Source organism: Epinephelus lanceolatus, chromosome 9 (assembly GCF_041903045.1).
Source record: "Epinephelus lanceolatus isolate andai-2023 chromosome 9, ASM4190304v1, whole genome shotgun sequence".
Classification (NCBI taxonomy): Eukaryota; Metazoa; Chordata; class Actinopteri; order Perciformes; family Serranidae; genus Epinephelus; species Epinephelus lanceolatus.
The window spans coordinates 42,111,465-42,125,838 of record NC_135742.1 but is presented as its reverse complement, the minus strand read 5'-3'; the positions used below and the strand labels follow the sequence as shown (position 1 = coordinate 42,125,838).

The window sequence follows — 14,374 nt, the reverse complement described above, 5'->3', positions numbered from 1 at the left end:
TATGTAAAAGGGATCTTTTAAACACTGAGGAAATGTCCTCATTAAAATGACAAACAGCAGATTTTTTTTCGTCACAATGGCGGCAACGCACTTCTCTATGTTGTATTTAATATTCCATACATAAGTAGAAACATGGGGTTGAAGATGATGAAGTACCTTGTATCCAGAGTTGTCTTGATTTAGGTTGTGGTCTTGCTGTGATCTTGTGCTCTGAGGCCCATGCCAGGTCTCCAGCAGTGGGAGGATGCTGAGGGCGTTGTCCTGAGTGATGGGCATCCTGGCATCCTGGGCCTGTTGGGGAGTCCCTCACCAACAGCCGCTCTGATGCTTCCAACAGTTAGTGCAGACACAGGAACCAGTGTGGGCTGATGGCCCCAAATCCATCTCTGAAAGAGGAGGGCTGCAGAGTAACTGGACAAACTCTACTCAGAGACTTCCAGATGAGCCAGGGTGGAAAAAACTGGATGACTGACTGGATAGGTCTGCAGCATCAGGCCATGTCCTAAAGACAACACAAGAACATTTTACATTGAAGTAGGAGATAAAAAGGTGTATAAAAATAAATAACATCAATGAAAATATTTTTCCAATTTTTTGTTTTTGTAACTCTGCCCATATCTCCTCTTTTTGTATTTAGTAGGTCAGCATAACAGATGTAATGTTAATGAATAGTCCATATTTAAAAAATACTTGATTTTTAAGAATAATTCAAATACCAGATAAAGGCCAATTAGCTAATGATTCACAATTATGAATGTCTGCCAGAATTTTCCAGTACATGTATTTACACACAGTATATCTTACAGTTTACATTTTGCAGAAATCTGAATTTGTGTCAAAGGCAATAAACTGGATGCCCAAGACAAAAAAAACTTTCTCTGGTATAGAATGCCACTGAACACATCTTGCTTTCACTTTTCTTAGCTGAACACGTTAATACTGACCATCCTCAATAACCAGAGCTGGCCATGCCCATTAAACCATGTAGGCAGTTGCCTGGGGCCCCATGGAAAATACTTTTTTAATGAACAAGAGACAAGAGATCATAACAAAAAAAAAGCACAATTTTGTGCTATTTTTGTTAACAAATATTGCCAAAACCACATGCTCAGAGACAAAATGGATGATTTAGGTAGGCTAAGAAAGTAATTTATTGTCCCCCTCCAGAACAAGCACTCCCAGGATTCTGTAGTTTAAAAAAAATCAGTTGAATAAAATTAATAAGCAAGACAACAACAAAAGTCCCAAGCTATTGCTCAACAGATTACCAACATTACAGCCTATGATTTAAATTAAAGGAATAGGTCAGATTTTTATAAGTTCGGTTGTATGAGGTAGCTACTTATCCACAGACAGTATATTACATACAGTAGATATCAGTCAGCACACCACCAGTTTGGAGAAGCTGTCTTAAGTATGACATGGAAGCTAAGCAATCCACTGCTGTGGAGGGGTCAGCAACAAAGCATATTTTAGTCACTTAAGCTTTAGTCACCAGTTTCAATGTACATTATATTTAGAATATTTTCACTGTTTCACCTTAATGTCAGCCAGTGATTTCCACCAAGAAAATGAAGCCATTATATCTCTCTTTAAAGCCAGATTCCATTGACAAAAACTGTATTTTCACATTGCTGAACACAGGAGCTGCTGGTCTACCACTGCCTCGATCAGTTAGTTAGTTTTTGCTATTGTGTGACTTTGGCATATAGAAGTGTAATTTCAGATTCACCAAAGTCACACAATAACACAAACTAACTAACTGATTGAGGAGGTGGTAGACCAGCAGCAATGTTAAAATAGAGTTTTTGTCAATGGAATCTGGTGGCTTTGACGAGAGCATTGATGGGGAACTGAAGCTGTTAAGGTAAAGTGGTGAAAATTACCCTCAAGGTAGCATACACTTAAACTGATAAAGACTTTTTTAGGTGGCTAAAATATGTTTTCTTGCTGACCCCCCACAGCAGTACATTGCTTAGCTTCCAAGTCAGAGTCCAGCCTGTTTCTCCAAGCTGTGGAGGAGCAGACTCACATCTACTGTATGCAATACACTTACTATGGATAAGTATCCCATACAACTCCACTTCAAAAAACCCAAACTATCCCTTTAAATAAATTACATTTGAAGTTCAGTTCAAAAAGACCATTAAGAACATTAAATCTAGTGTTGCTGCTGATAGATCCCACTTTAGTCTTTAACATGCTTATTTGTCCATTATGTTTCCTTAAACCAATATTTACATTACAAAAGTTGGTTCAGTGCCATGTAAGGTTCCAACACATTTCAATGAGGAGGGGCCCCCAAACTGAATCCTGCTTAGGGCCCCCATAAGTCTAGAGCCGTCCCTGGTGTGAACTTTCACTTTATCTGAGGTTGAGCCATGACAACACTTTTTAAGTGCCTCTTATTTTAGTTTATTTACGCTAAGTCTATCCATTTATAGCAATGTACAACATCCTGAAATACACCAAAGCTAAAAAGTGCCTGGTCTCACCCCACTGAAATAAATTAAAACCAACAACTGCCTGGTTGATAAAAAAGAAATCTATAAATGTATGCTTTACTTCCATAACTTATAAGGCTATGCTTTGTAATTGGCTAACAGTAATGTTAAGTTCACTGTAAATGGTGTGAAGCACACTAAACAAGCAAGAGTCCTTCAGGGGCCCCATTCACAATGAAAGGCTCCTAAGTGAGGAATCTGGGTTGACCCTTCATCTCCATGCTTAACTATAGACAGAGAGCTGAGTGCAGCCACATCTGTGGCAGATATAGACAAAAACGCAGGCTACCATGAGACCACACTTTAATGACTATGCAGAGCTTGGGCTTCAAATAAACTGTTGGTCTTTGTGGTACCATCTGCCTCTACTATTCCTGTACACTCCAAGTGAAGGCAAACAGGGCCTGCCCTGCTCTGGCCTGAACTGAACCACAGACTGGAATAGGAGGTGTGAGTTTACAAGAAGGTAGTGAAGGTGAGGGTATAGTAGGAGCTCGGGGAGACGGAGCTTTTACACTGTGTCAACAGTCATATAATAGATGACTAAGGAAGTCCAAGAGATGAGGGGGAGCTTTTCTGGGTTTAGCTAAATATGCAGCATTCTTAAAGGGCAGCTCCTCCCATTCAGGGGGAGATCAGCCAACAGCCATATGTTATGCACATAGTCTGGTACTGGCTCTTTCTTTGACTTTTTTTTTGCATTATTGCTGATCTTATTTCTATCTTACTTACCAATCATTTTCCTTTGTATGACTTATTCTCCTACTTCCACTATCGCTAGCAATCTAACTCCTAAGGCTTAGACCTCCACCACGTCCAGTACCTGAAATATTTAAATCCAATGTGATAGATTATCATTTACACATCTCCAAATCTGTAAGCCGAATATAGTATATGTACAAGAAACAAATCTTCATAAAACAGAACACTGCAGACTTAAGTGGAACTGAAAAGCCCAAATAAATCAATCTAAATTTAATGCCTGAGCCAGAGAAGTAGCAAATACTCATTAGCCCATTTTACACAGAGAGCGCACAATATATACAGGGCCACTAAGAAGTCCTTCCTTTAGTCCTGCCGGCTTCATGGAAGCCAGTCAACATTTGTATGTGTGACCCACGTGCGCTGAAAAATGGGCCCTATATGGGATTACTCACAGGTTCTATAATTGCTTTATGCCAACTACCCAAATGGGTGGGTTTACCTGAGTGGGCCCCACATGGGTTATGCTAGGATTACCAAGTGGGTATGGGCCCAAAATGGGAATCTTATCTGGGGCCCACTTGGGTAAACCCATTGAAGTGGGCAGTTGGCATGTGGCCATCATGGACCTGTGGACAGTCCCATATGGGGCCCATTTTTCAGCCCATTTTCTACCCACATGGCCCCAAATTTAAATGTTGGCTGAGCAGCGTGACGGGTGTGACATGTAACATACGCATCTGCAATGCGTTCTAAACAATAACAATGGCATTAACATGGCAATAACAATTATTTACCATCTCTGTTATATGGCAACTGATGTCCTCTTTTCTGAGAGTAAGGAGCTCCCAGACCCAGAAGCTAGCTGCTAACTGCTACAAGCTACTATCTAAACCATCCGCAGTGGGACGCACACATAACATGTCATCAAAACATCACAATCACATCGTCCATGATCTTGTCCTTCCAGCTTTCCCTTTTATACAGACATTGTTTCAACGCTGTTATTACCCCCGATGCCGCCTTCAAGGTGAGACACCTCTGTCCCCCCCATTCCGCACTTTAAACTTTTATACAGAACACTGAGGTGGCACAACAGTGTGAAATTCCCACTTTGATGAGGCAGTGTGGAAGGGGCTACTTAGAGCTAGAATTACTTAGTCACAGTTGTATATCTCTGCCAACCAGTCAAGTAAAAATTTACATTTATGTTCCTCCAGACTCATATGTAGCCATGACAGTTGACAATGCTTCAAATATGGATGGCGCTGCAAAGATGCTGGAATTTCTAAAATGTGGATGCTTCACACACATCTTCAGCCTAGCATAGAAGATCTATATAATTAGCACCATTTTAAGGTGGGCACCCAAGATTAGTGTCAACAATTCAGTATTTAACCAAATGTCTCCCTTTCTGTTTTGAGAAATGTTTTTGCAGAAAATTATGATGTCACAGTAAAGCTGACCTTTGACCATTTGGATATATGGTTTCATCACTTCATCAATATATCCTATTAGACATGTGTGTCAAATTTTGGCGAAATTAGCACATGAATTCTTGAGTTAAGGCCAAGTGAATGTTTGTGTCAAGGCACTCTTCAGATATTGCGTTCACCAGTACGCAGAAAGACATAGTGACATACATACAGACAGACAGCCAATCCAAAAAACATAATGCGCTTGGCCACAGCTATGCAGAAAACATTTCTAAGTTGTCAATTTGGCTATCCGCATTTCGTGATGGTGAGGGTCCTGTCCGGTCCTCTTCCGAACTACACTCAAACTTACCATCTCCCCTATCTCCTTGTTTTGCTCCCTCTTATTCTTAAAGTTACAAATCCTTAGTTCAAACTACTGTTGTCATGTAGGTGGGGGAAGTGGAGGGATCCAAATGCAGACAATGCAGACGGTCTGGATCCAGGCAGAAGAATTCAGTGATTTATTGATAAACTAAGCTTACAGGCAAGTACAGGTAGAGGTTGTAAAACAGAGGCATGAAGCAACATGGCAACTTGCAACACAGAAACTCTGATGATCAGACAGGGGGTGGAAATGTGCTCATTTAATACTGCAGGGTTAATGGGGGCAAGTGGACACAGGTGAGCAGGTGGGTGGGGAAGGTAAGGTGACTGGGACTGGAGGCTTTACTTCACGAGAGATAAGGGAAGGTGGAAGAGTCTGAGGGCGCCTGGTGGACAGGGAGAGAATGACAATGAACTGGCTTGGGGCAGGGATGCACTGATTTATCAGCCAAATATCTGTACCAGTCAACATTCACATTACTGCCTGCCATTCGCCTGTGTGAATAAGACGACATTCACTGATGGCAGTGGCCTAAGTTTTTCTGTTGGGTCACATTAATTTAGTGCAGGCTAAAAAGCAGGGCTCAAAACTGATGTCACTCATTGTCCCGGAGACAAAAGAAAACATGTTTGGGATGAACAGAGATCTTCCCTGTGATGCCTTTGGAATGAAAGGACACAGGAAACTTATTACTGATGCCTCAGGGGACCAGCATATCATTTCCCTGATAATGCTACATTGAGCTCAACAAATCTGTGTTGAAATCAGCAGGAAGAGAACTTGTTAACCCTAGCTGTTATCTGTTAGCAGTCAGAACTAACACCTGACAGAGGTTGCATTGAGTTATATTATGATGTGTTCAAGCTCTATTCAGTAAAATGAGCACTGAGTGAAAATGAATCACAACATTGTTATGGTGTGTTCAAACTTAAATAAATACAGCTGTTTAAACATAGTGAATGTAGCTTTAGCATGCTGTGCAGCTAATGTGGCTTTGATTGTAAGCCCACACATTAGCACCAAGTTGCTGAAAGTTAAAGTGGTCGGCTGGACAGACAGTGTAAAGCTATATGGGGGCCAATAAGACCATTATGATTCCCATATGCATTTAGCTTTACTGTTATACTAGGGATAATAAGACTCAATTGCAGCTCCATTGCAGTTCCAGTGTAACATTACGAGTGATCCTAGTGATAAGAAAAGAAAAACTGTTTGCCAAACAAATAGGCAGGCAAAAAATGTTCAGTGACTTTGTGACATTTAAACATGTCCTCCAATAGCATGACAGCATTAGTCAGCCTATTGCTCTCTCGCTTTCTTTCTCCTCTTCCTCCTTAATGTAGCCTATGTCTCTGTCTTGGCTTCTTTCAGTAGGCTATCTGGCTATGTCAGTAATTCAAAAACAGAATTCAAAAATATATTTTCACTCAATAAAACCAGAATAAATAAAAGACAGTAATATACACAAAACAAATAACAGACTTTAATGAAAACGTTCCTTTTTGGGACAAAAAGATGAACATGTCCTGCACATAAAACGTAATCACTATGTCACTCTCTCTCACTCCTCTCTTCCTTCTTAATACTGTTCTCTGTCTCTCTAGCTCTTTTCTTGGCCCTTATACAGTCTATGGGCAAAACACATAAGAGACGTGACAAAAAGTGCAGTGTAGCCAATCAGAGGGAGAGTAGGGCGGGTCTTGTCAAAACAGCCAATAGTGAAGCAACAAGCATAATAAACTGAAGGATTAGTATGTGATGTGATGTGGAAGTGCTTCCCTCGTCTACATGCCTCAGTGTGGCTCTGGCATCAGTCACATTACCTATCCTTAGTTTTATTATCCTTACTTTTATCCAGACCTCTGAAAAAAAGAAAAAAGGCTGCTGCACAGGGGTGAAAATCCTATTTCATAGTTGGGGGGGGGGGGGGGGACAATAAACAGTAAAATTTTAGAGAATAATTCCTGTAGCCTGTTGTAGCCTGTCTTTTATACAACATCTTTTACCGCAATTTGACGCTTTAATCTTCTCTCTATCTCTCCAACAGGCAGAGTGAATATCTATACTAACTAAACTAAAACTAAAACTAAACATTTCCTGCAATTAAACTGGTAAACTGGTTTATAAACAGTGTGCTGTGAGATCTGCCGCTGCGCACCTCACAACCGTGCGTAATAGTCGCGCGTAATGACCGCTCCTCGTCTGCACGTCTTTCATGTTTGTCTCACTGACAGGTGGAGAGCCTACAGACAGGTACCCATACGAGCCGCTCCGCCACAACCGTGCGTAATAGTCGCGTGTAATGACCACTCCTTGTCAGTTAGACTGCACGTCATTCATGTTTGTCTCACTGACAGGTGGAGAGCCTACAGACAGGTACCCATTAGCTACGAGCCGCTCCGCCACTGACTGCTCTTGTCCTGTCCTCTCCCTCTTCTTTCTCTCCTGTCCTCTCTATCACTAAACTCTGAGCTTAATCATTAGCTTTTAGCTTAGCAGCACTCGTAATTGAGTAGGCTTTTGAACAATGCAGGAGAAATGTTGCAGACAGTTTATATTATCAGCCTGGGCCTGGGGCTTGTTGTAACAGTAAATGGGATGTGTTGTAACTTGTGTAAGTTAAACTGTGTCTGTGTGAGTGTACATCTTACCCTGCGATGCGCGATGTGGGCAGCGGGTCCAGCCACACGCTGCTACTGCTGTCAAGCAGCCCTGCCCGTTGGAAAGAGTGTGGGATATACCACTACTAGGAATGGGAGGAGGGGACTAAATCTTTTAAGATTTAAATAGCACATTATTGCGCGATTATAATGAGCACCGCTTACATTGTGTTTTTAATAAATACTACATTGTTCAAAAATTATTAATTGTGTCTCAAATGATTCTAGGGGGGTACAGCTTTACTGAAGGGGGAGTCATGTCCCCCCTGTCCCCCCCGGGATTTCCGCCCCTGCTGCTGCACTTAAGTTTTTCCTGGGAAAAAGAGCTTGTAACTTTTGTGGACACTACCACACTACTCAGTCAATTAATCAACTTCCCTACTGAAAAGCTATTTGACTCAGAAAGTAGTGACGTTACAGCCATGCTACTGAGAAATGTAGTTAAGTTAGCAAAATCAGCATTTGTAGTGACGCTACTGCCCAACACTGATAATGAACATGTAAACGACAAATCAGAAATTTGCAACAACATTTTTTTGCTGACACCAGATATCAAACAAAAGCCAGAAACTGTATCATATAAAGTTGCTATGAGCTGTAAATTCCCCACTTCTACACAGAAGGCAGAAGATAACATGATGTCAGAGCCTTTCGGTGCAGTCTCTCCGTTTCCAGGCCGCAGCATTTTGTCCGCAGCTGCCTGTACTAAAGAGCAGCATGAGAATGAAGAGCACTCACTCTGCAGTGAGATCTAGTGACCAAAACGTCCCTAAAAGTACAGTGCACAGCACACTGACTGACAAAAAAAAAGATTGCTCGAATTACAGCAATCTCAAGACTGAGGGGTCTCTGCCTGATGATTTAAATCTCAAATTTCAGGGGGCAGCCCTACTGGTTTAATTTCTCTAGCATAACCACCATGAAAGACAGACAGCCAGACAGACAGACAGATGTGTTTACATTAACTGATAGGTAGTTGTTCACTAGCTAGCGAAAGTGTTTTGTTGTAACTAAACTGCTAAATTGCTCATGGGTTAGGGTCTTTGGTTACCAAAACAAAATATTTGCTTTCTCTGGACTGGAGCAGAGTGGACCTTGTGTCCACTGAGCCCAGAAAAACCAAGACAGAAGCAATCTGGCCAATGGAGACGTGTAATCACAGTGTGTAAATGAGGCCTTTTGGAAAGACTTTCTATTCTAATCTTCAGACAGACATACAGACAGACAGAGGAGACAGAAGCAGAATCAGTTCATCAACTGTTGACACACATCAGTTAAATAACAACAGTATTAACATGACATTTCCAGTAATGGCCTAAATCCCTCTAAATGAAGCCCTTCCCCCTCTGCACATAATCTCTAGCTCACTGCTCGACACTACAGAAAAAGACCCACAGTCTACTGATACACATTCACAGCAGGATTTGTCCGCTGTCTCTTCTCATCCCTGAAAGTGGTACCCATTTCAAATATATCTGTTGCTGGAAACGGTAATAAAATGCTTTGAACCACGCTTAATGTTCCGACTTTCCTGTGCAACAGCATAAATCCTGGAGAAAAGGAACAATTGAAGCAAAGCAGTTTAAATTCTGAGGTTCAACACCTGAGTACAAGTGTGTTCTCATCAAGGACATCTACACATTTTGATTGGTACTGAACCTTTCCTATTCTATTGTCTCCACTCCTGATGTTGACACCATACATCATATCATCCAACAGACAGACAGAATTTGGTGTGTGTGCAGGCCCAGCCACCTTAAATGGTGCACCTATATGAAAAACTGATCGGAAGATAAAGTATATGTACTGTACCTCCAAGCGGGAGTAGCCTTTCTCTCCAACACTGTACTTGTCTTTGTGGACTTATCAACAGCTAACACATGTAATTGCATAAGTTTGAGTGCGTGCAGAGCAAGAAGCAAGCAATGGGACATCTGCAACTTTGAACTCATTTGCTCTGCAACAAGATGAAATCAGCAACAGGGATGCATGATAATATCGGCGACCATCAGATTCGGCTAACATGCTTTTTCTTGTTTTGCACATCCATCCATCCATGCATTTTCATCTGCTTATCCGGGGCTGGGTCTTGGGGGCAGCAGGCCAAGCAACGCACCCCAGATGTCCCTCTCCCCAGCAACTCTTTCCAGCTCCTTGTGGGGGACCCCAAGGCGTTCCCAGGCCAGATGAGCCTCCTACCAGTGGGACATGCCCAGAACACCTCCAACGGGAGGTACCCAAGAGGCATCCTGATCAGATGCCCAAACCACCTCAACTGACCCCTTTCGACGCAAAGGAGCAGCAGCTCTACTGATGTCTATGTCTGAGCTCCTTACCCTTTCTCAGCCACCCCACAGAGAAAACTAATTTCAGCTGCTTGTATCTACAATCTCATTCTTTCGGTCACTACCCAGAGCTCACGGCCATAGGTGAGGTTGGGATGTAGATGGGCCAGTAAATAGAAAGCTTCACCTTCCAACTCAGCTCCCTCTTCACCACAATAGTCCTGCACAGTGCCTGCATCACTGCAGAAGCTGCACCAAACCGCCCATCCATCTCACGCTCCATTCTACCCTCATTCGTGAAAAAAACCCCAAGATACTTGAGCTCCCTCACTTGAGGCACTAACTCTCACCCAACCCCAATCCACTGTTGCATTGAGGCGACCCTCTCATTCTCCACAGAGAACCCCAACACAGTGGTGCTCAGCCAGGGGCTCATGAGTATCCCCACACTCGCCCCGTTCCTCTTATCCTGGGAAAAGGTGAGATTCCAGCCCCTCTCCAGGAGTTTGGTTTGAGAACCTGTGCTGCGGAGGTGAGTCCAACTATATCTAGCTGGTATATCGCATTTCATTTCTCAATCTGCTAGTGGGCAGTCACAATAAGAATATGCATGAATAGTATGATGATATTTCCACTAAATGACTTGTTATATATTGGCATATTGAATATCTGCAAAAAATCCAATACCATGCATCCCTAATCAGCAATAACTTTTTTCCTATAATGACCAAAAATGATAGAAGCAGTGAAAATTTACCCAAATCTCAGTGCACATTAGAGAGGTTCTACAATACTGCCTATATTATCAAACATGTATACAGCCTGCATGTGATGGACTGTATGCTTATTAATAGAATACTAGAACTAGAAAAACAAAGGATGTGTTCACTTTACAAGCAAATATGGCCCAAATCCACAGATAGGATTTTATCAGTGTGGACATAGAATTTTCCAAATAGATCTGGCCTACTTTTTATAAGCTGTCCTTAATCTGAAACATATCTGATAACTGGCCAACTGCTGTGAGAAAGGTCATATCAATTCGTGTTTTTCAATTCATCCTTTTCCACATCATACTTCATTGTGCAGGTGCACATCACTCACCACAAAGGGTTGGAGGAGTACACTGAAACTACAGAAGGCTGCCGTAACCGTACTGCTGCTGTGGTAGGTTGCCCCACATGCCAGTCAATAGAGACTGACTGCCAGACGCTTTCTGACAGGTACAGCTCACCTGCATGCCATGACAGCCTTGTCATGAGGTGCTGACAGAGATACTGGAATGTAGCCCTGGACATCCAAAGGTTTGGAAGAAGTGTTCCTCTGTGGCTGCCCCACCACTCCTGACTCCTCTCCTGGCCACACCCACATCTCCCTCTCCACAGAACAACTGCTGACCGAGCTAGTGGACCGAAAACCCATTTGTATGACAGCCTGTTATCACAAAAAGAAAAACACCCATTTCTCCAAAGGTCCATTTCATGCAACAAAAAAAAACCCTACAAACTCTCCCAAACAGAAGCACATTGCCTATTACTATGCAAAATGATGTCATCAGACATTCCTCCTCCTGCAATGAGAATAAAGCCTGCACTGCAGTGACAGTGTAGAAATAAATATGACTTAAAATGTGCTGCAGTGTTTCCAGTGAATGCTTAATTGGGCCTGCATTTGCATATAATATAGTGTCACCTACATAGAAATATAATTGACAACTATTAGTTGAACACAAAACACAAAACACAGGTCGGTTGCATAAAGCACTTTAAGTTTTACCTTTAAATCGGAATTGAGGTTTCCTGAAGAAAATAAAAATCAGTTGCACAAAACATCCTTAAGTCTTCTCCCTAAGTTTCCTTAACTTTTTCTCCTGATCTTGTTCTTACACTTTAGGAGTTGCTTAAATTTTTGTTTGTTAAACCATTGCACAGAGGACCTCAGCAAGCAAAGTAAGGAAAAAAACATAAAGTACCTCTGACTGCATCTTAACTGCAACATTGCATCTCTGAGTATCCTGAAAAGCGCTATATAAATCCAATGTATTATTATTATTATTATTATTATTATTATTATGGCTTTTGTTTCTGGCGATAAATAAGGAAAATGAAGGCAACCTGAGAAGAGTGTTCCACGACAGGGAGAACTTGATGGACACCCTTAATGATGAGCAACTTATTTTGTATTATAAATTTGACCAGAGGTCAATTTATGATTTGTCTCAACGTCTGAAGTTGGATTACTCAACTTTCTGAAGCTGCGCTCTTTCAGCCTTGTTGCAATTAATGATTGCTCTGTGGCTTTATGTAGCTTCCAATCAGTTGTTGGTGAGGCATTTCATGTATTTAAGTCTACAGTGTGCATTTACCAGGTTTTTAAACGCCCTCACCTGTCTGCTGAACACTTTGGTGAAGTTTTTGTCCTAGCAAGAGAAGGATTAAATAGTGATAACAGGTAGGCTGTCACAAGCGCAAGTGCAAGCAAACAAATGGTCTTCATGGAGACAGTAGAATTTACTTGTGTAAAATCTCTTTCAGTGCAGTAAATGCCTTAATGTCTTTCCGTGACTAAGGAAACCTCTGTGCAACACCCTTAAGTCATTTCCTCAGCTAAGGAAAAACTAAACTTTAAGTGTAATATTTAAGGAGCAAACTTGTGCAAGGTCCAGGGTCCTTAAATTGTTCTCTTAAGTTTCAGTTGCACACCTTGAGCCACAAAACTACAATAGAATTATCCAAGTAATTTCCAAATCAGGTTATAGTAGTGTTGTCAAAATGATAAGGCACTTAAACAACATATTGTGATCTACATCTCTATTACTATTGAAACTTGAAACCATTTTTTAAAATGGAAGTTTGTGTAAAAAGTCTCCTGTTTTGAAAATGACTAAAACATAGTTGAGATTTTCCTTCAAGTTGCATTTTTTGAAAAAAATCTTAGATAGGAAATGGACACAGTATGATAATCGTCAATTTTTATATCACGGTATACCTTAAAACCTGTATATCACTGCAACCCTAGATGTAATACAAACCATTAAGTCCTGTTTCACACTTTTCAATGCTTCACACTTCCTTCCAGGACTTCCTAAGTTTGATGCCACTGCACCTCTTTATATTCAATACTGCACAAACAACTATCCATGGACTTAAAGGTCTCACTGTGTTTTTCAAGGTGTGCACACGGTGCTTTACTATTCGATGTACAAATTTCAATACAGTTTGATACCAAGGATTAGTTCCATACTTATTGTTTTATGTTTCAGGCTGACCTACATGTCTCATCCCACCCCTCCCCCTTTCCCCTGCTCTTCTCCAAGGCACCATATGGCCAAGGATTACAAAAAGCCCCATTTCAGTACATCCAAAATGTCACATTGTTACAGAATAAAGGAGGAAGCAATGCTAATGTGGTCCACTGTAGTCTAGACACTTAAGCCAGCTAGTGACACTGACTTACAAAACATGTTTTGAACCATTTCAAACCCACTTTAAAAGCATTAAACCCTTTTAAAGATATAAAACAAAACTTTATTCCCAACAAAGATTGTTATTCCTGTAATTATTGCTATGAACAGCTGATTTAGCTGCTCTTTCCTTTTGGGCTGTTCTGTTGCTGAGTTATTTTCCAATAAAATGACATAATTTTAGTTATAGGAGGGTTTTGGCACCCCTGCAGTTAGAGTGGTACAGCACTGTCATAAATATAAATTGCACCTGCAGGTTGCAAACTGTTTATGTAGTCCTGATTTAAGCTGTGGTGATCTGTCTCACAGCCAACAGACAATTACTGTGTACATCCCAGCCAATGCTATTTTTGAAAGATTGCGATGTAGGTTGTTAGCTCATGGGTGTCGTCCCTGTCTGTTTTGTAGTTTTCCCAGATAGCAAAAGTCACATTCAACAAGCAGTGGGGATAAGGAGCTGAAGCCTGTTTTTTGTTTTCTTTTCCTTCTTTTCTTCATCTCTGGTAATGCGGTCGAATGTGTGTTAGCATGTTAAGTGTTTCTACTCACATCCTTACTACGATGAAGCAACACCGACACAACATCTTCGTCCTCTTCCACACAACTCTCTCCCCTTTGCTGTTGTAGCTGACCAATCTGCAGGCAGGTCTCCTTGCTCCACCATTTCATTTGTGTTTGTCATAGTGTAACTGGATCACATGCCAATGTGTTTGTTGTTCTCACCTTTGCATGCGTCGCTAACGGCATACCACTAAAGGTTTTAAGAAGGAATTCATGCTTATGGTTCTGCATTACGTGCATTAATCTACATACCACCACTGCTATCCAGCTGTGGCATCAGGCCAGCATCCGACCCAGGCAGCCTAATTTCATGGAGGGGAGGAGGGGTCAGGGGGAAACAATAACATTGTTGGAATCTGATTCAGATTCTGATGAAAAGGAGGGATTTTAAAAGCA

The 14,374-nt window shown here is 41.5% G+C and overlaps 1 protein-coding gene across 4 annotated transcripts in view; it reads right to left on the bottom strand.

The window, feature by feature from the left end:
* pdzd2 (PDZ domain containing 2) overlaps positions 1 to 14,374 on the bottom strand; it is a 116,975-nt gene that overhangs the window by 94,299 nt on the left and 8,302 nt on the right. For 3 of the 4 annotated variants that reach the window (XM_033620026.2, XM_033620027.2, XM_078170972.1), the window contains exon 2: positions 157 to 502. In XM_033620026.2, coding sequence (XP_033475917.2) covers positions 157 to 276 — 120 coding nt within the window. In that variant the 5' untranslated portion in view covers positions 277 to 502. Of the gene's footprint in view, positions 1 to 156; positions 503 to 11,188; positions 11,321 to 14,374 lie in introns of those variants that run through there. The other variant, XM_078170971.1, reaches the window with a different exon arrangement.